Source organism: Miscanthus floridulus, chromosome 17 (assembly GCF_019320115.1).
Source record: "Miscanthus floridulus cultivar M001 chromosome 17, ASM1932011v1, whole genome shotgun sequence".
Lineage (NCBI taxonomy): Eukaryota > Viridiplantae > Streptophyta > Magnoliopsida > Poales > Poaceae > Miscanthus > Miscanthus floridulus.
In genome coordinates, this window is record NC_089596.1 from 76,277,522 (window position 1) to 76,303,145 (window position 25,624).

Below are 25,624 nucleotides of genomic sequence, written 5' to 3' on the forward strand. Positions count from 1 at the left end.
CATGGGTGTGTACTGCTTAGCAAGCAAAAAATCAGACAAAATGAACTATCAAAGACGCGGCTGCCACACCAAAGGGTGCTCCTCTAGCATATACTATTACACAATCAACATCACTGACCTCTAGGCACTTTGCTCAATGTGTACAACAAAATAGGCATCAACATGTAGAAGATCTACACAAAATATGAGGTATAAACCAAATACGAAGCATCATGTATAGATCTGAGCTAAGAACAGGTAAATCAGGTATAGCATCGCACAGATCTGAGGATGTCAAACCAAGAACCCTAATTTCTTGGCATTTTAAGCAAAATCCACCAACAAATCAACAAAATCGACACTGAAGAAGGGGGAGGGAAAGAGCGCAGGTGGCATATACAGTCAAAGCGCCAAAGGACCGAGAGAAATCCACCGACGAGGGTCGCCTGGGTAGGGCCATTGAGGTCAAGGGGGAGCTAGAGGGGAGTTCGCACTGGAGCTATGGCGGAAGGAGAGGCGAAGAGTGAGGTGGTAACCCTAGCCGCGACCCGCGCACGTTCTTTATGGCCCAGACAGCCTCATCTCCCGCGCTCTGCGCAAAGGTTCCCGCCAAGCACTGAGTGAGCCTGCACCGAGAGGGAAGTGGGGATCGAGAAGACGGCGCCGTCTGGGATGGAGGAGGGAATCTGCATGGGAGGAAGCGGGAAAAAGGTACGAGTAGGGCAACTAAACATAGGCGAATGCATCAAAGGATGCGGGATGGGCCATATGACGGTCCGGTTCGGGCAACCAATCACGCCCTAAGGGTAAAGGTTAGCCAGGCCGTTCGTGCACCCATAGTAGTAGTAGTACTAGTATATCGAGTTCTAGGTCCATGGTTTATGTAAGTATGCTTAGTTGTGTCAGGGTTTTGATGCTCCCTCTTCAGTGACGAAGAGGTAGGATGGCTTTTGAGTCTCCATGGCGAGATCGTCGTAATGACGATGATTTCGTTTTCTTTCTTGAGCATAATAATGTGGCAGGTGTTCTGCCGTTTCATTCAGTAGGGAGCAAAAGTTCAGAGTCTACAAAATGTAGTTTTACAGGGTGTTCTGTCGTTTTATAATGAAGTCTTTTGGGTTCTTTTCTACCTTAACGATGGTGTCATGTTCGCTTCTCTTATAATCCGTCTTTTTCAGCTTATTTTTTTAGCCAGAACAGTGTTTTTCTCTCCCAACAAATCAGAATAGTGTTTTGACTTGTTTTTTCAGCGAAGCGAACGGAACCCTTGTGAGACAGAGGCTTAACATATCTGTGTCAAAGCTTCTATTATTGTTGGACTCTTTTATGGGAGTGTAGCGTTGTTCAATGCCCATGGAAACAACGACTTCTTCATCATCTTTCTTCGATTTCTACAGCAAGATCCGGTACCCATCTACCCTTTGGTTTGACGATAATGGTGGAAATATCAATCTTGCATTGTTTGGTGTGGGTCCAAAGACGATTCTCTTGTAGCGATTTCAAGATCTTGTCGCTAGCACCAGGTGGCTACTGCAATCATCAATTGCAAGAGAAATCTGCATCTGCTACGTTGTGTTTTTCAATTTTCGGCGAGTAACATGTTTTTAGGAAGAAGAAGACAACCTCAGAAAATTTCTTTGCATTTTTTATTTTATTGGTTGTTGTGTGTCAAAGTGTCTTATTTGTTCTTAAAATTTAAACACTTCTAAAAAAAGCAAGCAGATGCATCACTAGTACGTGATGTGCACTAAACATTACAGCTAGCCGTGCGTGGGAACGGCCTGGCTGACCGAACGGTGAGTCCTGAGAGACTCACTCTTTATCTGTGGCTTTGGCCGCAGCGATCAGGGGAAAAAAACTCTCTCGTCTGCCCTACATCCAAAGCATATGTCCGTGACCAGCTCATCTTACGGAGCTACGATGCCGCTGTGTAAGGTTGAAGTAGGAGTTCGAGGATTTTCTCGATCTGCGTGAGAGGATTTTCTCGATCTATACCTGAGGGCTGTCTGGCCATCGCGGATCGAGTTTTTTTATATAAGTGCGTGCATTTAAATAAAAGTAAAAACATCGTGATCTCCAAACATCAATTATCGTTATAATGATATAAAATTTTTATAAAATATTATGTCACTAGATTCACATTTTAATAGACTTCCTCATTCTATAGTTTTGTTACAAACAAATAACGCCCTGTGTCAAACTATTGCTCGTCATATTTAGAAAGAGATGACGTAACTTTCTTCTTTACATGCCCGTGCTCGAAGATCAACACGCAACTTAACTAAACATAGAGGTGCGTCCTTATTTCTGCCGTGTTCTCCTTCTAGTAGTATATAATCATATTTGAACAAAGGAAAAGTCAAAGTTCATAAATTTTGACTAATAATTAGTCAAATTGTGTGAAAGTTTAGAGCATAAAACTTGCATCAATAAATTTATGTTAAAAGTGCCTATAAGATGTTGATTTTTAAGCAGGTTATAAGAGAAATTAATGGTCAAAATATATTTTGTATGACTTTTTGCCTGTTCTAATACAATTACTTTCTCCAATCCAAATTATTAGCGTTTTGGCTTTTCTGGATTCATAACTTTTGACATGTTTAAATACATAGTAAAATGATGTACCTAGAAAAGTCAAAGTATCTTATAATTTGAAATGAATGGAGTACCATTTTTGAACGGAGGGAGTAAAAGTTATGTGCGCAAAGTTCCATGCCATTTCTTCCCCGTTGGAGCCTTCCAGGGACCTCAACCGGCACAACGCGTGCAACCGGAATGGAATGGAGCTGATGCTGATCGGTTTCCATTCCTAGGCAATTTCGCTGCTGTTGCATGGTCCTGCAGCCGCTTGCTTGTGTTTGGGGCTCGATTGTGACGTCCTCGGATTATTGTTGTCTTGTGCAGATAAGGTGGAGTGGTTGGCTCTGTTTTGTCTCATCTATCTATGATGCACATTGTGCATCTCGCCATGTCTGAGCACCGGAGAAGTAATCAAAGGGATGATGAAAGGCAGTACCATGTGGCGTCATTATATTAGTAATTCACTATTAGTCAATGCAAAAATGAATCGTTAACAAACGCAGCGCATGTTCTCTATGTAACACGTTACTAAGGTAGGAGTAATAGCAAACTTGCATTTGAGCATCCCTTTCTTTTCTAGTTGAAATTGACAGTCGTAGTACCAGTAGTCATGCTAAGATACTCGTTAAGCTCAGGTACCTTTCCAATCATTTTCATTATTAGTAGTTATGCTAAGATACTAGCAGGTGGTTGTAAAAAAATAGATGTGCTCTGATGGCCTGTCCGCCTGTCCTTCATATGCACATGACACGTACTGATATTTTTTTTGAGTAAACGACACGTACTGATATCGCTTGTTCAGATTTGCATTAGACAGGATTATGATATCTAACCACTTGCTGTGATATTCATCGGTGTCCCATCTTGAACGTAATCTAACTAGATTACTTAGGATTGTTGGCCTCCCTACTAGTTTTTTCACTTTCATAGCTAGTCTCATGAATTGGATATGCTCTTGCCCTATATCCGCTTTCGATCGACAGATAAAATGAAACTTCAATACTTGAACATCCATGACACACCTGAATGGTACTTGGAGAGCTGAGTGAAAGCCGCGATGTAGCCTATGTTTGTGTAACTCAAATTTCATGTGATTTCAAGAGCCTTTTGTATACATCCATAGCATTCATACCCACATCAGGAAATCAAACTCCCGTTTCCAGCGATCTGAGCTTTTGATTGTCATCTTGTGCAAAATTAGTGGCTTCTATTTGCAGTTATAATATGCTTTGCCAAAATTTTGATGTTGATTGATGGGGCCAAGTAACTTACGCGGTTGTGTGTTTGACTCTTCTTTCTAATGTGGTAAATTACCATGCAAATCGCCCATATTTATGTGTATATTTATGCAGGAGGGCTAGCTTAAAGCGCCTACTTTAGTGTCTGGAATTACTGTATGAGCACTCAAACTAATGCCGTGCTCAAACCACACCATGATCATGTCTCCTTCAACAGGTGTACCACCACGGCACACCCCACACACCATGAACCATGAGCTGCTCAGAGCTGCTGCCACCGGCGACAAGGCGCTCCTAGAACAGGTCCTCGCTTTGAGAAGCACTACTGACAATGGAGGCGAGTTGGAAGCCACGCAGCGAGGCAACCCGAGCTGCCTGAAAGGCGTCACCTCGGAGGGGAACACGGCGCTCCATATCGCCGCCGGCCGTGGCTACCTGGAGCACGCCCGCATAATGTGCGACCTTGACGCGTCGCTCGTCAGGGCCAGGAACAACCTGCGCAACACTCCTCTGATCTGTGCCGCGAAGGCCGGGCATGTCGACGTGGTGTGCTACCTCATGGAGCATGCCCTTGCCCCTGCGACGGTGGCAGCGTCGCCGCCGTGGTATGCTGGCGCGTCTAGCAACGAGGAGTCCATGATACGGGCCAGGAACTCGGAAGGTGCGACCGCGATGCACGAGGCCATCAGGAACGGCCATGAGGCGGTCCTGGCGAAGCTCATGTCCGCGGACGGTGGACTGGCCGCGGTGGTCGACGGGAAGGGCTTCTCCCCGTTGTACCTGGCGGCCGCGTTAGGCCGCGCCGACATGGTCGACGTCCTGATCGCAGGCTCTCCGCCTGATGGGGTGAAATCTCCGGCGTACTACGCCGGACCCGATGGACAGACTGCCCTGCACGCTGCGGTCCTTGCTAGTGAAGGTAAGCTGCCAATCTTTCTTGGGCATTTCGTGCTTTTGATTTGATATGGTTCCTGATGATGTGTTGCATTTGCATACAACTGGAATATTTCAAGAAATGAGCAAGTCGCTGTGGTGCTGGGAGCCGACGCTCGCGAAGAAGGTGGACAACTCTGGGAACACGGCCCTCCACCATGCGGCGTCGGCTGGGAAGATCGGAGCAGTGAAGCTTCTCCTGCTGGACGACTCTTCGCTGGCGTACATCCCGGACGTGGACGGGCTCTTCCCCGTGCACACCGCCGCGAAGATGGGCAAGATCGACATCATCGAGCAGCTCATGGAAACGTGCCCCAACAGCGAGGAGCTGCTGGACAACCGAGGGAGGAACGTCCTGCACTGCGCCATCGAGCACAAGAAGGAGAAGGTGGTGCAGCACATGTGCAAGAACCCGAGGTTCGGGAGGATGATGAACGCGCGGGACAGCAGGGGGAACACGCCGCTGCACCTGGCTGTGAAGCACGGCTGCGACAGGATCGCCATGCTGCTGGTGCGTGACGTGAAGGTGAACCTGAGCATCATGAACAACGACGGCGCGACGCCGCTGGACCTGGCCATCAACGAGCTCGACCACGGCTACACGTACCCGATGAACCCGGAGGTCCTGATAGTGCAGTGCCTGGTGTGGTGCGGCGCGCACCGCAGCCCCCGCCGCCGGGACGAGTACCTGAACAAGCGCACCGGGGTTGGGGGCTCGGAGAAGGAGCTCAGCAAGTTCACCAACCTGACGCAGAACCGCGCCATCGGGTCGGTTCTCATCGCGACGGTGACGTTCGCGGCGCCCTTCACCATGCCCGGGACTGCCGCTGACGCCGCGGAGAGGCCGGCGTTCTGGGCGTTCATCCTGTCCGACGCGCTGGCGTTCCTGTGCTCCACGGTGGCGACGTGCCTGCTCATGTACGCGGGGCTCACCACCGTGCACCCCAGGTACCGCAGCCGCTACCACGTCTGGTCCTCCAACCTGCTCCACGTTGGCGTCCTGCTCGTCATCGCCACCTTCGCCTTCGGCGTGCACCTGGCGCTCAGCCCACCGGGGACCGGGATCCCCGGTGGGAACCTGAACGCTGCCGTGTGCGCCATGGCGTGCGTGTCCGTGGTCTTCGCGCAACCGGGCACCTGGTGGCCCACGGTGCTCGCCAAGCCAATATGGGCGCGGCTCGGGCTGAAGGGGCTCCTCGGCGTGCTGCTGGGCCCGCGCCCAATCCCCTGCCAGAAGCTGCTGCTCTCGCGCACGCCGTGGCTCAACCTCTTCAAGATGCTGGCGACGCTACTCATCCTCGCATTGATCCTCGTCACGTTTCTCTTGGACATGTCCTACCTGCGGCCACCTGCTGCTCAGCACCGCTTCTCTTCAAATCTTCTCCTGCAGTCTCAGCGCCAGTTCTGCTCGTACCCTACATGAACTGGCAGTAGTCGAAGACGACCACGGTGAACAGAGTATGGCTCCGGCCAACTCGTGCTTCAGAATTCAGTCTATTTCAAGCTAGCCAAGCCATCAAAACGTAGAGATGGCGTGAGCTGTGTACTGTGTACAGGCGTTTGTCATTGATAGGATAGTTACATTAATAATTAAGCAGGAGAAGCACTGAAGCAGCTTCTCACATCTTAAAAAACAATACTAAACTACACAACACATATCTTTTCTACAATTGGCACCGATTTATTATAGAGACACAGTTCACATAAGAAACCACCTATAACTAGGACGGAAGCACTGTAACTCACGAACCACCCCTGTAAATTAACTTTAAGGGACACATCCGTTAAGAAAATTGTCCCTATAAATGTATCCATTTTTTAGACGATTTTTTTTCTCAATCACGCAAATGGTTTGCGCGTCTTTGTATTAAGGTAGAGAAAAAATTTAATACAACACGCCTTTATGGCGCCAGTTGTAAAAGAGCTGCCCTTTTTTCTCGAACACGCAGGAGAGAAGAGAGCTGCCCTTTCAAATGAGATGATTCAAGGTTGGATTTGTTAAGGGAACTAGCCCTAAAAATCAGATGTTTCTAGGGGCGGTTGTGTTAATAGAAGCATCCCTAAAAAACAATGTGCAGTGCTGGTCCTCTTAGTGAACCATCCATGAAAATTACTCCCTATAAAAGCTTTCTTCTTCCTCGCAACAACTCTACATATCACTCCATTGGAAGCTCACTTGGAGATGAAACTGTTGCAAAAATATAGGGGGGAGGTTTTGCACTTTGAAACTTTGAAGGAGTTGGCATCTAAATGTCTTTTTAAAGGTCTACTTATATATTTATTTTGCTTAGTTATGGCCTCCGTCTGGAAAGAGACATACTTAATTTTACATTTTGTTAATAATTTTGGCCGATTTTTTGCCCAACTTACTTGCATGGAGTAGGCCCACCTCAATATCTAGTTATTTTGTTTAGATTTCTTGCTTCTTATAGTGCTATACAAGGTTGTCCACGAATGGAGATATTTGTAAATCTAGATCCATATCTATATGTAGCCATTCATGGAGAGGTGAGAGAGTAAGAGGGGGTGAATTTTTTTGTTTAATGAAAATAAAGTGTTTGTAAATTTACAAGTGTGCATAATTTTTTACGGGTTTTGATATCAATTTATGTCGAATTTTTAGTTAAATTTATGCCACATTTTTAGTTAAATTGCCACATTTTTAGTTAAATTTATGCTGAGAACAATAATTGTTTCTCTAGTTAAATGGAAATAATATTTTACAACAACAACATAGCATTTCTGTCCCAAGCAAGTTGGGGTAGGCTAGAGTTGAAACCCACCAAGAGCCCCAAGTCACGGTTCAGACACTTCAATAGCTGCTTTCCAAGTACTCCTATTCAAACATAGATCTTTAGGTATATTCTAAGCTTTCAAATCTCTTTTTATTGCCTTCCCTCATATCAATTTTGGTCTTTCTCTACCTTTCCTCATATTATTAGCTTGGCTTAGGACTCCACAATACACTGGTGCCTCTGGATGTCTCCTTTGGACATAGCCAAACCACCCCAATCGATGTTGGACAAGCTTTTCTTCAATTGGTGCTACCACTAGGCGATCACGTTGTAACAGAACCGACCAATTATACGAGATTAAGTAAGGAAATCTTCCGTCGAAGCAGATAATTTAGCAAACTTAAGCCCGTATAACCCGGTAGTCTGTGAAACCACAAAGGATTTCAAACCAATCGACATACAAACCAAGATCGTACAAGTTTAGCAATCACCGTCCCATGTTACATAAAGTTCGCAATGACAGTTGGATACATCAGAGTTTAGAACATAAAGTTATTACAACTCAAGTTCAAACTGAAATAGCGGAAGCAAATAGTTTTAAAGCCACACACACACTTTTGGTTCAGATACAGTGCCAGTAGGTAGTCATCTCCAACAAAAGCATCAGATGAGAGATACGGAGTGACCATTGCCCTTGGTCCTAGTTGTCACCCATCGCCGGGTACAGGCAGTTAATGCAATAGCCGTAGTACATTTGACCATCTGCAACAACAATGGGAACAACGCCCTGAGTACGAGAAGGTACTCAGCTAGACTTACCCGTCTTAAACCAAAATAAAGCGACACCAAGGATTATGCAAGGCTTTCTTTAGTGGGCTAGCTGACTCGTTTGCGAAAAGCATAAGCTATCATGAAGAAACCATTTTAAGTACTTTGCATCATCTTTATTATGACCTATCCATCTAGGTAAGCACCTATACTATAGCAATCACTTGATTAACCAATAACATCCAGTTACCAACTTAGATTTAGCATATCCCATACCATCCAGATAACCATCAGTGTTCCATCATAATTACTACGATGTTGTAGCTCGAGTCAAGTGCTCACTATCCAGGAGCGATGGCGATTCGAATCGATTCCTAACCAGCTGGTGATTTATTCCTCACACAAACCACACTCACCGATCAAGTGAGCTACAGATCACCAATGACACTTTCCAAGTAGCCGTGGGATAACTAGTCAGGGACCGCACTACCCAGGGACCGCCCGACAGCCAGGACGCACCTTGGGCTCACTCTTCGCGTCCCCGTCATACCCCCTTCAGCACCAGTCTGCCAATCCGAGTTTATCCCGGCTCGAATAGTGTCACTAGCTTCGCGGTCGAAAGGTACTTTATTCGGCCAGCTAAATGTGAGGCATGCGTTCAACATGACAAGAGGGACGAGCAACGATCGGTCCTTAATCGACACAGACGGAAAACTAACAGCACCCCAGAACCCTGTCTGGTTGCCTCCAACTTTTCCGTCCGGTCTCCAATTATCCATCACACATGGTTAATTCCTAGGATATCATTCTTTCCATAGCTAAATTCTTCCAGTAACCACCTATAAATGTAGGTGACCGGAAATCACCGATCGCTACCGGTCTAAGCAAGGCTAAGCAGTTATTCGATCCCGACCTAACAGGGTAAAAAGGTAATAAGGTAGGCAAGGATAGTAATAAATGCATCAACGGTTTCAATCAACTCCTACAACTTAATGCAACAATATATAAACTCATATATAGAAAGAATTGCTTTTATAAAGTAGGAGACTTAGAATGCTCCGGGGCTTGCCTCGTTCGAACGAACTAGGTTGATGATCCACGCACTCGGGCAAGTCCTCTCCTTGCTCCTCTTCCTCTGGCACCTCCTGTGCCTAGGATTTCTTGTGGATCTGTCCCGGTCTGCTCTTCCTGAACTGCTACTAGCAACTCCTCCTGCGATCCTGTATGATGCAGATGTATAAGTGCTCATGCATAGGTGCATCGGAGAGATGACATGTAATGATCATGATGCATGGAATGTAGATGAACATGTTTAACTTTATTGGACATAGTAGAAGTAAAGCTCTTCTACAAGGTAGCCAACATCATCCAAGAACATGTACTACTATACTACTACTACAACCACTGTACTAACATGCCAAGTCACCACAGCAAGCTAAGATGCTTCAAAGATACACCAAAGCAAACATTATTAACTAAACATGCATTAAAGAAGATTATTTTATTTCATTTTAAACTAGGGCTACAACAGCAACATATATTTTTGGTGCTCATAAAAATCTGAGAAAATTACAGTAGCATAGTACTACTCTAAGTAGACTACCATAAAATTTTCATGGCATTTGGATAAGTAAAATAGCCTACACAAAAATGACAAGCTATGGCATAAATATGAGCATGAAAATACTTTGTACTATGAAAAGTGTCAAACAATAGATTTGGTATTTTTCCTATGTTCTACACAGTAAACAATCACTGCACAAAAATTATCATACACATGTTTTATACAATTTTTGCTCTCTATTAAAATAACAAAAATCATCAATTAAAGGCACTTGAACTACACATCAATATTTCTCTACAGAACATGCATGACATATATTTTTCCTACAAAGTACATCACTAAAGGAGATTAACAAAACTAGAACCATATTTTTCTGATAATTATTCTATTACTAGACATTTTCTAAGAAATCAGCATTTATTCAATTTAAATAAAGCTACATAGAAAAGTATCACAAATTTGAAATGCAATATTTTTAACAGATAGATCTAGTCATAAGAAACCTAGCAAAACTTATTTCAACAAATTTGGAGCTATTTTGAGCAAGTTATGAATTTTTGGAAACATTTAACATTTTTTTGGAAAATCATTTCCTAAATCCTTTTAGAAAAAGCCAGCCGATGAAAACGCTGGGTACACCCGGTGCAGTGCACCTAGGTCTGTGCCTGAGGCACTGATGAACGGGCCCCCATGGGTCAGCTGGCCCCACCTGCCAACCACACGCTGCAGGGCAAGCGGCGCTGACCGGCGTGAACTCGCCGTCGACGAGGTGGCCGGCGACGAGGTCACCACCATCATGACCACCATGCCAAGGCGGACCACGGCAGTGCCACGGGCATGGCTAGAGGTGCATGGAGGCGACCTCGCCAGCGTGCATGGCAACATGGCGGCTCGGCTCTCCAACGGGAGCACATCTCCGGCCATGGGGTGGCGCGGGGAGCGGCGTGGGAGCTCCACCGAGCTCGGGCGGTGCTCGTGCGTGAGAAAAGAGAGCGAGAAGGAGGACGAAGGGGCGAGGTCCATGGAGCGGAGCACTCCAACGAGGAGGAGCTCACTCCGGTGAGCGATTCACGGTCGGTGAAAGCTTACCACGGCGAACCGACGCGAGCACGGGGTGCACGAGGTGGAGGCAGAGCTGCTGGCGAGATGGAAAGGTCGACGGCGAGCTAGGGTGGCCGGGCGAGCCAGCTCCGGCGAGGCATGGCGCGGGCGGTGGCGGAGGCGAGCGCGCACGTGCTCTGCTGCTGTGCTGCGGCTGCCAAAGTGGAGAGGCAAGTGGGGAGCGCGCGGTCGGGCAGGTGAAGGCGAGCGCGTGGAGTGGCGGGGCCTGCTGAGGTGCCACCCGTACGTCGTCGCCGGCGTGCGGCGGCCACGGCCTGACGCCGGTCGGGCGCGGCGCGTGCACGGGCGGGCGAGCGCGGAGGCAGGCCGGGTCGGCCTGTGCTGCTCTGCCGAAAGGGAGGCGGCGGCCCATTAAGGTGAAAATGATTTTCCCTTTTTATTTTCTTCCCCAAATTCATTCAAATGAATTTTTAAACCTTTTCAAAGTAATTTCAAAAGTTGGACCCAAAATAAAAGTTGTTTAGAAATTTAAACTCTACAACTTTGTCAAAAGGAGCTAGGGCTAATTCCCACTAGATTTTGAATTACAAAATTAAGGTCAATTTAATTTCAAAACCGTATTTTGGAAGATTATTTTCAAAAGTAAAATTGGGGAAAATTTGAATACCAACCTTGCTCCAAAATGCATGTGAAATATTTCTAAGTCATTTGTACTCCCAAACAATCATGTTAAACATTATTACAAGCACAAACACGACCCAGGTTCATTTAAACAGTGATGCAACACACATGTTTCACGAGCATGTTTCATATGTTTCAAAGCATTGTTTCAGTTATTATTTAACATGATTATGCATGTATGATTATGATGCTTGATGATGTATTATGTTCATGATTTGCAAATGTCTAATGCATGCTTAACACCGAGGTGTTACAGCCCTCCCCCCTTATAAGAATCTCGTCCCGAGATTTTGAGTTACGAACCATTTGTTATAAAAATCCTTATAAGCGTTTTGCAGATATTCTCCTGTTTCCCACGTCGCATCACCATCATCGTGATGACTCCACTGTATCTTATATGTTCTCACCACTTTATTCCGAGTGACTCGGTCCTTAGTGTCCAAAACTCGAACCGGTTGCTCACGGTATTCCAAGTCTGATTTGATCCGAATGCTCTGAGGTTCTATTCTCTCTTCCGAACACGCAAGCACTTCTTCAACTAGTGATACATGGAAGACTGGAAAGATCGAACCCATCGCTTCTGGTAACTGTAACTTATAAGCCACTGGACCCTTCTTCTCTATGATCTTGTACGGTCCTACAAACCTAGGAGCAAGTTTCTTCTTGATTCCAAACCGTTTCTTCTTCATTGGGGTAACTTTCAAATAGACATAGTCACCAACTTGAAATTCTAGCGGTCTCCTTCTCTTATCTGCATAACTCTTCTGGCGTGACTGTGCCGCTTTCATGTTTTGTTGGATAATACGGACCTTTTTCTCAGCCTCGTCAACAAAATTGATTCGTAAAACCTTCTCTCTCCAGGCTCAACCCAATTCAACGGTGTCCTACATTTCCTGCCATACAATGCTTCAAATGGAGCCATCTTGATACTCTCTTGGTAACTGTTGTTGTAAGCGAACTCTGCCTAAGGTAACCATGATTCCCATGAACCCCTAGACGATAACACACAAGCTCTAAGCATATCTTCAAGAACAGCATTAACTCGCTCTGTCTGCCCATCTATCTGTGGGTGGTAAGCTTGTACTACGAATCAAGCTAGTACCCAAACCTTTATGAAGATGCTCCCAAAAATGAGCGGTAAACTATGACCCACGATCAGACACGATAGTCTTTGGTATACCATGTAATCGGACAATCTCTGCAATGTACTTCTCAGCATACTGAGGGGGTCGAAAAGCGATTCTTGACTGGTAAAAAGTGAGCTGATTTGGTAAGGCGATCTACAATCACCCAAATCGAATCATTCCCCTTTGGTGTGGTGGGAAGACCGGTGATAAAATCCATACTTATATCATCCCATTTCCAATCTGGTACTGACAAAGGTTGCAACATTCCTGCGGGTCTCATGTGAAGAGCTTTCACTCTACAACACATGTCGCAACGAGCAACATACGCTGCAATCTCCTTCTTCATCTTCGTCCACCAATAACGAGGTCTCAATTCTTGGTACATTTTGCTACTTCCAGGATGGATAGACAACTTAGAGTGATGAGCTTCATCCATCAATTTGTTCTTGAGCTCTCGATCTTTAGGTACAACCAGACGGTCCTTAAACCATAACACTCCTTGTTCATCCACTCTAAAGTGCTTGGTCGGTTCTTTCTTCATTTTCTCCTTGATATGGAATATTCCCTTATCTATTTTCTGACCCTCAATGATCTTGCTCTCCAAGGTACAACTAACCTGGATATTATGCAACATAGCAGGATGCAACAAATTGAACCCATCTTCAAACAATGGTTGCACAGCAAGAGAATGTGACTTCCTACTTAAGGCATCTGCTACTACATTTGCCTTTCCCGGATGATAGTGCACATTCAGATTATAATCCTTTATCAGCTCTAACCATCTTCTCTAGTCGCATATTCAACTCAGACTGAGTAAATATGTACTTGAGACTCTTATGATCTGTAAAGATATTGCACACATTCCCAAGCAAGTAGTGTCTCCAAATCTTTAGAGCATGCACAACGGCCGCAAGCTCTAAATCATGCGTAGGATAGTTAACCTCATGCTTCCTCAACTGACATGAGGCATAAGCAATGACCCTTCCATCTTGCATCAGAACACATCCTAAACCATTCTTTGATGCATCGCAAAACACATCAAACAGCTTCTCTATATCCGGTTGCGCTAGAACAGGAGCAGTGGTTAGCAAATTCCGCAAGGTGCAGAAAGCTGCCTCACACTCCTCTATCCAAACGAACTTATGATCCTTCTATAGCAAACTTGTCATTGGCTTGGCAATCTTTGAGAAGTCCGGTATAAAACGACGATAGTAACCAGGCTAATCCAAGAAAACTCTGAACCTCATGAACTATGCTTGGTGCCTTCTAGTCCATAACCTCTTGTACCTTACTAGGATCCACTGAGATTCCATTCTCAGATAACACATGACCGAGAAAAGGAACTGTCTTCAGCCAGAACTCACATTTACTAAACTTAGCATACAGCTGGTGATCTCTGAGTCTAGTCAAGACAATTCTTAGATGCTCTGCATGATCCTATTCGTTCTCTAAGTATACTAGAATGTCATCAATGAACACAATCATGAACTTATCCAACTCTGGCATAAAGACCGAATTCATCAGATACATAAAGTATGCAGGAGCATTTGTCAAACCAAAGGACATGACAAGATACTCGTACAAACCATATCTGGTGGAGAACAGCGGTTTTGGGTATATCTTGTGGTCTAATCTTGATCTGATGGTACCCTGATCTCAAATCTATCTTGGAGAACACCTTGGCTTTTGACAATTGATCAAACAAGATATCAATCCGAGGTAGAGGATACTTGTTTTTAATTGTCACCGCATTCAGTGGCCGGTAGTCCACGCACATCCATAAGGAGTTATCCTTCTTCTTCTTCACGAACAGTGCGGGACATCCCCATTCCGATGAACTTGGACGAATTAAACCCTTAGTCAACTAGATCTTGGAGTTGTTTCTTCAACTCGGCTAATTCATTTGGAGGCATCCGATAAGGCCTTCTTGAGATCGGTGGTGTTCCAGGGATTAACTCAATGGCAAACTCAACATCTCTGTCCGGTGGAAGACCGGGTAACTCATCTGGAAACACAGTCCAGAAACTCGCACACTACTAGAATCTTGGCTAGAAGAGTAGTTCGGACTGCACAAGTGGTACTGGCCAGATCTATTCTCTGAGGTAAGGTTACTTGAAATGTACCTTCTCCAACAGGTTCCTTGAGAGAAATGCTTCTTCCTCCAACATCAATTACTACTCCCATCTTATTCATCCAGTTCATTCCCATAATCACATCCAGAACTAGCCCTAGCATAACTATCAAGTTAAGCTTATACTGCCTGTTTGCTATACTCAGGGTTACCCCCTAGATTATCTGATTAGTTAACAGATCAGCCCCAGCTGAACTTATCCGATAAGCACATTCCAATTCAACTATCTTTTGCTCATACTTTCTTGCAAATGCTTGACTTATGAATGAATGAGATGATCCAGAATCAAACAAAATGACTACAGGATGATTGTTGATAGAAAACATACCGGCTGTCATGGGCTCTCCTTCTGGGATGTCATCAATGGTGGTGTGGTGCACACGAGCTTGGTACTGATTCTGCTGCTTCTTGGGATATGGGCAAAACTTCGCAAAGTGCCCAGGTTGATTGCAGTTGAAACACGGTCCTCTTACTTGAGTAGCAGCTCCAGATGAACTGCCTTGTACGGTCTTGGCTTGTGGCACCGCCATCTTGAATGGCTTCTAATTCCTCTGAGGTTGCTGGGCATTCTGATTCCTCCGCTGGGGTGGCCTGAACCTTGCACCAGGGGTAGGCGGATGATACGCAGAACGATTTGCCATCGGGGCCCTTGACTAGGATGGACCTGACTCAAAAGCCCTCTTGCGAGTCTTGGATGTAGCATATACATTGTTGTTCTTTTCTTGCTTTAAGCAGTCACTAACAAAGTCATTGAAACCAGTTCTTGTGTTGGTACCCTACTGTGCTTCATCATCTTGGGATTCAGACCTCTCTTGAAACTAGCGATCTTTTTGGCATCGGTATTCACCATGTCAGAGGCATAGCGACTTAGATTGTTGAATGCATGTAGATACTATGTCACAGTCTTGGTGCCTTGATTCAGTGCTAGAAATTCTCCAAACTTCATTTCTGTCAAACCAGGTGGAATGTAAACTCCACGAAAAGCCTCAGTGAATTCCCTCCAAGTAATGTGGGCATTGGGAGGAAAAGTGGTGCGGTGGTGCTTCCACCACATTCCTGTAGGGCCTTGTAGCTGATGAGCTGCATACTCAGTCTTCAACACTTCTGTCATCCTTAGAACACTGAAACTTATCTTCCATGGTGTTTATCCACTCTTCTGCATCCAATGGCTCTGCCGCTTCTTTGAAAATTGGTGGTCTGGTGTCCATAAAGTCCTTGAAACTGCTATGACTGATTCGCTTCATGTCCACCTAGGGTTTAACCCACGGCGGGTGTTGTCAGCAATGTGGCGCAATGCAGCTTCCATGTTCTGCTGCATGCTCTCCATGTTGCGTTGACTTCCAAGGAACTGTGCGAAGAACTGTTCCGCGGTGTACGGTGGAGGAGGAGGTGGTGGTGGATCACGGTTCTCATTCCCAGGGCACTGCCACCTGCCTCAGTAGCGTCATACACGGTATGGTGAGTGTTCGGCATCTGCATATTTCAGCAATAGTAATTATTAGGCGATGTTGTAGAAATTGCAGGTGAATGAAAAATTATGCCGTACTGAATTCACTGGAGAGAATAAATTCATACAATAAAACAGGGGCACAATAAGTCATTCCAATTAACATAGCATCACTAATTATATTACTTAAGCGCACACATCGCGTCCATATAACCAAATTGCCAGCATACATACACTGGACTTTTGACGTTCAGATATCGCCACAAACACATCCAAGTTTTCCAACATTACATCAAGGTCTTAGTCTTTCTACTCATTATTACATGCCAGACATGCCAACCATGCAAAAGGTCATTGCAAACGAAACCCTAGTAGCTAGCGCAACAACTACTAGCCTACTCATCATGGTCACTATCTAAGTCGGAGATGTCGACATTGTCACTATCCACATCATCGTTGTCATCATCAGCTGGTGCCTCAGGCTCTTCGGGATCCTCGTCCTCATCTAGATCCATCTCTGCTGCTCTAGGAGGAATGTAAGGGTGGAGCTGGTTATTCAGCTGATGAACCTCCTCATGTAGGTTGTCGTTGTACTCTTCTGCATTGGCTAGCTGCTGCTCTAGCTCAACCTATCGAGCTCTCAGAACATCTTCTGCAGACCAGGCTCATTCCTCTGGTGGAGCACATGGATCAACATGCGCTCAGTGTTCCTATTGGCGGTGGTCAAATGCTCAACCTTCTCTCTCAGTGCATGTACATCTCCCTCATAGACTCCAGTCCTCTGGGTTGCCTGATCCCTCTGACGAGTCAACTGAGCCATCTCGGCATTGAGCCTCTCAATCTTGGCGTCGTGATCCCTCTGAAGCTAATGTCGATCATCGTGGGCATGACCAAGAGCACCAGACACACGTGTTAGGCTACCTTCTACTCCATCAAAAGCCTTCATCACTACGAACATGGCGCTCATAGCAGGGTTATCACTATTCTGTCCTTCTACTACACCAATCTCCAGAGATCTTCCTCTTGCTTGTTGCCACGAGTCAGTGGAGGGGTTGCCCCTCGGAAAGACTCCAACTATAGCGGCTAGCCAACTCCTGAGGAAAACGATCCATGATATCCCTTAGTATCCCAAAGGCTGCCCTGTCAGCTACCTTCTTCAGCAGTCCTGCCAGTTGACTCATAACGCCAACCAGTCCACTCAGAACCGTCACCTCGAGGATGAACAACGGCCTTCCACTAGTAACCAAGAGACCTTCCCCCAACTGCTCATTTGTCCAGAAATAGCGGGGCTCCATTCCTATCAGGATAGCCTACATAGCTGAGCACTCTCCACAAGAGTGTAGGCATCCCAAACTCTCCAAGAAACGTGTGGCGCTGACGGGTACAGTGGAGCAAGCTGATGGCGGGGAGCTCTGCCTCCGGTGGACTTGCGAGCGGTCTGCTTTGTGCGTGCCATCTGTAGCAAATTTTGTTTTATTACTCACGTGAGAACAAGGTTAAGTTGTCATTTTTATCAAAATGAGATAATCAACTTATAAGGGGAGGAACAATGCCATGAATGATATGTAACAACATGATGCATGCATGTTCCGTACGTTCTCACAAACTTAGGAAAATAACAATTGCTAGCGGCATAGACGGTGGCATACAATGGTCTCTCATAAACGTAGCTAATACGTACTACACGATAGCGCTGTTATGTACCTGCAAAAGATCCACTTCAGCCCAAACCCTGACTAGTATGAAAAATATGCACGAAAGCAGTAAAGTAATCTACTCGCTCTACACGCATCCCCAGATACGCGTACAACGGTAGCAACTACCCGAACCATCGTCCTATCGACGGCATCGTCACCACAGGACGGAATTCCCCACACATTGGATACCTTCATACAAACACGCGTATGGCATGTAAATAATCCGGCATCATATAAGCACTTCCCTAGATCGGCAGTGTATCCGATCATGCTCTCACAACTCTCACTTACCGAGGCGTAGAGGCAATGGATCCATACATTACCACTCAAGTGAATGGCACTCATACAATAGCATGCCGTATGAGCAACGAAATAGAAATATGATGCAAAGACCCCCAAGTCAGTACTTAAATAAGCCACCTAGAGTCCTTAACTGGGCATACAGGATATGACCACTGGCACACTATTAAGTTTTAAATTAGAGGTTGAAACACCTATATACTATAAGTTCGTAATTAGTTTTGTAACACAAAACCCTTTTGTTTTAAATACATGCATGAACAGTAACCTGCTAAACCTTGCTCTGATGCCAGCTGTAACAGAACCGACCAATTATACGAGATTAAGTAAGGAAATCTTCCAGCCGAAGCAGATAATTTAGCAAACTTAAGCCCGTATAACCCGGTAGTCCATGAAACCACGAAGGATTTCAAACCAATCGACATACAAACCAAGATCGTACAAGTTTAGCAATTACCGTCACATGTTACATAAAGTTCGCAATGACAGTTGGATACATCAGAGTTTAGAACATAAAGTTATTACAACCCAAGTTCAAACTGAAATAGCAGAAGCAAATAGTTTTAAAGCCACACACACACTTTTGGTTCAGATACAGTGCCAGTAGGTAGTCATCTCCAACAAAAGCATCAGATGAGAGATACGGAGTGACCATTGCCCTTGGTCCTAGTTGTCACCCATCGCCGGGTACAGGCAGTTAATGCAATAGCCGTAGTACATTTGACCATCTGCAACAACAATGGGAACAACGCCCTGAGTACGAGAAGGTACTCAGCTAGACTTACCCGTCTTAAATCAAAATAAAGCGACACCAAGGATTATGCAAGGCTTTCTTTAGTGGGCTAGCTGACTTGTTTGCGAAAAGCATAAGCTATCATGAAGATAACCATTTTAAGTACTTTGCATCATCTTTATTATGACCTATCCATCTAGGTAAGCACCTATACTATAGCAATCACTTGATTAACCAATAACATCCAGTTACCAACTTAGATTTAGCATATCTCATACCATCCAGATAACCATTAGTGTTCCATCATAATTACTATGATGCTGTAGCTCGAGTCAAGTGCTCACTATCCAGGAGCGATGGCGATTCGAATCGATTCCTAACCAGCTGGTGATTTATTCCTCACACAAACCACACTCACCGATCAAGTGAGCTACAGATCACCAATGACACTTTCCAAGTAGCCGTGGGATAACAGTCAGGGACCGCACTACCCAGGGACCGCCCGACAGCCAGGACGCACCTTGGGCTCACTCTTCGCATCCCCGTCATACCCCCTTCAGCACCAGTCTACCAATCCGAGTTTATCCCGGCTTGAATAGTGTCACTAGCTTCACGGTCGAAAGGTACTTTATTCGGCCAGCTAAATGTGAGGCATGCGTTCAACATGACAAGAGGGACGAGCAACGATCGGTCCTTAATCGACACAGATGGAAACTAATAGCACCCCAGAACCCTGTCTGGTTGCCTCCAACTTTTCTGTCCGGTCTCCAATTATCCATCACACATGGTTAATTCCAGGATATCATTCTTTCCATAGCTAAATTCTTCCAGTAACCACCTATAAATGTAGATGACCAAAATCACCGATCGCTACCGGTCTAAGCAAGGCTAAACAGTTATTCGATCCCGACCTAACAGGGTAAAAAGGTAATAAGGTACACAAGGATAGTAATAAATGCATCAACGGTTTCAATCAACTCCTACAACTTAATGCAACAATATATAAACTCATATATATATATAAAGAATTGCTTTTATAAAGTAGGAGACTTAGAATGCTCTGGAGCTTACCTCGTTCGAACGAACTAGGTTGATGATCCACGCACTCGAGCAAGTCCTCTCCTTGCTCCTCTTCCTCTGGCACCTCCTGTGCCTAGATTTCTTGTGGATCTATCCCGGTCTGCTTTTCCTGAACTGCTACTAGCAACTCCTCCTGCGATCCTATATGATGCAGATGTATGAGTGCTCATGCATAGGTGCATCGGAGAGATAACATGTAATGATCATGATGCATGGAATGTAGATGAACATGTTTAACTTTATTGGACATAGTAGAAGTAAAGCTCTTCTACAAGGTAGCCAACATCATCCAAGAACATGTACTACTATACTACTACTACAACCACTGTACTAACATGCCAAGTCACCACATCAAGCTAAGATGCTTCAAAGATACACCAAAGCAAACATTATTAACTAAACATGCATTAAAGAAGATTATTTCATTTCATTTTAAACTAGGGCTACAACAGCAACATATATTTCTGGTTCTCATAAAAATCTGAGAAAATTACAGTAGCATAGTATTACTCTAAGTAGACTACCATAAAATTTTCATGGCATTTGGATAAGTAAAATAGCCTACACAAAATGACAAGCTATGGTTGATAATTAAGCATGAAAATACTTTGTACTATGAAAAGTGTCAAACAATAGATTTGGTATTTTTCCTATGTTCTACACAGTGAATAATCGCTGCACAAAAATTATCATACACATGTTTTATACAATTTTTGCTCTCTATTAAAATAACAAAAATCATCAATTAAAGGCACTTGAACTACACATCAATATTTCTCTACAGAACATGCATGACATATATTTTTCCTACAAAGTACATCATTAAAGGAGTTTAACAAAACTGGAACCATATTTTTCTGATAATTATTCTATTTACTAGACATTTTCTAAGAAATCAGCATTTATTCAATTTAAATAAAGCTACACAGAAAAGTATCACAAATTTGACATGCAATATTTTTAACAGATAGATCTAGTCATAAGAAACCTAGCAAAACTTATTTCAACAAATTTGGAGCTATTTTGAGCAAGTTATGAATTTTTAGAAACATTTAACATTTTCTGGAAAATCATTTCCTAAATCCTTTTAGAAAAAGCCAGCCGATGAAAACGCTGGGTGCACCCGGTGCAGTGCACCCAGGTCTGCGCCTGAGGCACTGACGAACGGCCCCTGCGGGTCAGCCAGCCCCACCTGTCAGCCACACACTGCAGGGCAGGCGACGCTGACCGACGCGAACTCGCCGTCGGCGAGGTGGCCGGCGACGAGGTCACCACCATCGTGACCACCGTGCCAAGGCGGACACGGCAGTGCCACGGGCATGGCCAGAGGTGCACGGAGGTGACCTCGCCGGCGTGCATGGCAGCACGGCGGCTCGGCTCTCTGGCGGGAGCACGTCTCCGGCCATGGGGTGACGTGGGGAGCGGCGTGGGAGCTCCACCGAGCTCGGGTGGTGCTCGTGCGCGAGAAAAGAGAGCGAGAAGGAGGACGGAGCGGTGAGGTCCACGGAGCGGAGCACTCCGGCGAGGAGGAGCTCACTCCGGTGAGCGATTCACAGCCGGTGAAAGCTTACCACGGTGAACCGACGCGAGCACGGGGTGCGCGAGGTGGAGGCGGAGCTGCTGGCGAGATGGAGAGGTCGACGGCGAGCTGGGGTGGCCGGGCGAGCCAGCTCCGGCGAGGCGCGGCGCGGGCGGTGGCGGAGGCGAGCGCGCACGTGCTCTGCTGCTGTGCTGCGGCTGGCGAAGTGGAGAGGCAAGTGGGGAGCGCGGCGCGGTCAGGCAGGTGAAGGCGAGCGCGTGGAGTGGCGGGGCCCGCTGAGGTGCCACCCGTACGCCGTCGCTGGCATGCGGCGGCCACGGCCTGACGCCGGTCGGGCGCGGCGCGCGCGCGGGCGGGCGAGCGCGGAGGCAGGTCGGGCCGGCCTGTGCTGCTGGGCCGAAAGGGAGGCGGCGGCCCATTAAGGTGAAAATGATATTTCCTTTTTATTTTCTTCCCCAAATTCATTCAAATGAATTTTTAAACCTTTTTAAAGTAATTTCAAAAGTTGAACCCAAAATAAAAGTTGTTTAGAAATTTAAACTCTACAACTTTGTCAAAAGGAGCTAGGGCCAATTCCCACTAGATTTTGAATTACAAAATTAAGGTCAATTTAATTTCAAAACCGTATTTTGGAAGATTATTTTCAAAAGCAAAATTTGGGAAAATTTGAATACCAACCTTGCTCCAAAATGCATGTGAAACATTTCTAAGTCATTTGTACTCCCAAACAATCATATAAGACCTTTTTTTGTTCTAATAAAAGAGGAGCTATAAAATTTACCTTCGGACCTTCTTGTATTGCCTTACCAATACTAACATCTTTGTACTTCATGAGCAAATTTACTCATGTTGATAGTTCGGTAGTCTACCAACAAGACGCACAACAGTCACATTTTTATCTTTGAAACATAACACTTACAACACATACAAGATCGAGATTCGTACAGACATTGCCGAATGGAAAGCTCACTTCAACAGAGTTTAAGCGGATTCTGAACACAATGAACCAAAGCAATAGTAAACATGTTGACTGACGCATAACAACAATACTACATTAAGCAGCCAGTGTGGCCGTGGCTGGGCTTTCTGCGGCCGGAGCCACCAGCTGAGCGATGTTCTCCACAGCACGTATCCTGCCGCTGGCCAATCCGGCCGTCAGGTCTTCTACTTCCACTTTCACCACGTCACGGCGGTTGCCAATATCAGCTGCATACCTGCTTGCACAGTACACCCCGACGGCCATCACTGCCATTCCATAGATATTTGTGGTAACCAAGCGGAACTGGGGTTGAGACCACTGCGGCAAGAGGTCCACCGATGATGGAGATAGCCTGCCCGCTCTGCCCAACAACACCGCGCTCAGCCACAAGAAGGCCAGTCTTGCAGTATATCGCAAAGTCCTCGCAGTTGCTCTTGAACAGATTGTAGCACCTGAAACCATTGTTCAGCAAGTACTTGGCACGGCGAATCACCGTATAGTCAGGATCAGAGTGTGCGAGGGTGCACGTTCCTCCTCGTGCTTTGGCAAGGAAGAGCGTTGGGTTGACTGCATACTCGAAACGGTAAAGGGCACCCCCAGCTAGGAAGCAGCTGAGGCAAGAGGATACCACACCGTTTATCTCTGTGCTGGTGTCACTGATTTCGTTGGTGCATACCGGACAAGGCGTGTTGCTTCGCTTTGGGGCAGAACTCACAAGAAGAATATCAACGACAGTTCCTGTTCCAACCTCCTGGCCACTTCTTGTAAAATGGATCACCTTATCATCACCCACATATATTCCTGTGAGAAATGTATGGTTAAACAAATTTACTTTGAATGGCACCTCAAATTGCATAGGATTGTGTGCATTGAAAAATTCCTCAATGCATCACAAGGTAGGTTCAGTGTTTGGATCACCGTGTCAGTAACACAATGAGTGGAAGTGGCATATAACAGGTAAGGGGAACATTTATACATAAGAAAATTCCCCCAACAAAATACCTACAATGTTTCCTACAAGGTTAGTAGGTTACCCAAAGATATACAATCTGCAATAACAATTTCATTTTTTTTCCATGTAGCGCCTGTCAAAAGGGTGATCAATTAAACCCAAAAACACCTATGCATACGGCAATACACTAAACATAATTTCATTCCTCCCAGGGCAGTTTTTGTTCCTTCAGTTTATGGAGTGTGGTCTTTTCTATTTGGCTAGGGACCGTGTGGTCCATCTTTTTTATATATCAAATGTAACCAGATCATCTATTCCTTCTCAATATAATCATCTCTCCTGCCGATTCGTGACAAGTACTTTGATTGGCAACAAACTGTCCACATATGTATCTCATATGGTGCAGTTTGAAGGAAGGACTTAAATGATCTCATCTTCACACTAATGAAAGTGTCTCCAGAGCCATTATAACCATTTATTACCAAGCCAGTCCGATATGTCCAGTTCCAATGCACAATGCACTGATTTGTGTACATATTCACAAACTTTTAGTTTGAGAAACATAAAAAAGCTGTAAATATCTTCTTTTACAGTGCACTTTCGAAGCTACTCCACTCACCTACAACAACAACAACAACAACAAAGAAAGAGAAATTTACACCTAAAATTTACAATTTAAATTTTCTCAGCCGTTAGAGCTTGACAGTAACAAGAAAGAGAAATTTTTGGGAAATGATAAATAAAAAGAAGAGGGAAAAGAGAGGACGTAGGTGGTGGTGTTAGACAGATAACCGGCTAGGCCTTATTGGCTCGGTCTATTAGCTGCACCTGGGCCTTGAGCCCATATGGTTTCGATAGATTGGTTTTCTAACCATAGGCAAGGATATCCATTGGTGGTAATACTTCTATAAACCTAACCTAGATGATCCTTGCCTGTATATGTACATGTATTCCATGGCTCCATAATCAATCTATTGTTTACCGTGCAATTGCATTGCTTTAAGGTAGGGCCCCCTTTGAAGGCAAGAATTTCACATGGTTCGATTCAATTTCCACAAGATTAGGGGGACCTATCTAGTTCCAAATGGAACTTGTCTGTCTTGTTTGGTCTGACATAAAACTCCTATTGAGTTTGGACTTCAAACTTTGAAGAACAGCACAGCAGACCATGGACAGCATCTAGAAATCAACCATGCTGATTTGATGCACAAACAAAGCCCTTGTTCGGCTTACCCCATATTCGGCTTGTTTTTTCAGTCGGAACAGTGTTTTTCTCTCACAACAATTCAGCCGGAACAGTATTTTCAGCCCGTTTCAGCCAAGTTTCAGACCAGCGAACGGGGCCAAAGGGTTCATGAATACGCTCACCAAACGGTGCTGGTATTTAAGATATCTAGGGAATCAATCCAAGCCCCAAGCAGCTAATGAGATCTCTACCCTAAAAACATTTTCAGGGCCAATCAGTTCAGAGAAATCCCCTCCCTGCTAACCCAAAACATCCGACATCGGTGATGAGACCTACACGCATGAAGTAAGTAGATTAGACAATATCGAATAGCATGAGAGTGGTGCATAACATTTAAGCCAAGTCCCCATTTCGCAAATTCACGAACCCAAAACCTTGGCAAATTAATGTGATCCAATCATCCAATCAATCAAAGTTTAAATACAACGGAGTAAGCATAATATAAGCAATACAATACAATACGAATCACCTCACCGTGATGCGCGTAGACCCACGCGGCCCTCCAGGAGTAGATGTGATCCCCCGCCTTGAGGCTCTCCTTCCCAATCCTATCTCAACACAATGAAAAAAGTTCTCACAAAAGAAGGGGGAAAAATAACCGTGCACTGCAGAGATCAGACTGACCACCAATACGGATGAGTCTATCTAGGAACAAATACCAGAGAAGGAATGGATCTGAGGGGTGACCTGTTTGAGAGGAGACCCATGGAGACGGGAGCCTGGCGGCGGGCGTGGTCGACGAGTCGATTTGGGCCGGCGAGCAGAAGCGGCGTAGAGGAGAGGAGAGGAGAGGAGAGGGACGGAAGCGAAGAGGAGGTGGCTTGCGCGTTTGAGTCAAGGACAAAATGGGGA

General features: G+C 45.3%; 1 protein-coding gene and 1 pseudogene across 1 annotated transcript; one reads left to right on the forward strand and one right to left on the reverse strand.

Annotated features, from left to right (window-relative positions):
- Nucleotides 1-3,971: 3,971 nt before the first annotated feature.
- Nucleotides 3,972-6,153, forward strand: LOC136514844 (ankyrin repeat-containing protein At5g02620-like). The gene is made up of 2 exons (XM_066508548.1): nt 3,972-4,716; nt 4,811-6,153. The coding sequence occupies exons 1-2, from the start codon at nt 3,972-3,974 to the stop codon at nt 6,151-6,153; spliced, it is 2,088 nt and encodes a 695-aa protein (XP_066364645.1).
- Nucleotides 6,154-22,371: 16,218 nt separating this feature from the next.
- Nucleotides 22,372-25,613, reverse strand: LOC136516521 (protein LEAD-SENSITIVE 1-like; annotated as a pseudogene).
- Nucleotides 25,614-25,624: the final 11 nt, after the last annotated feature.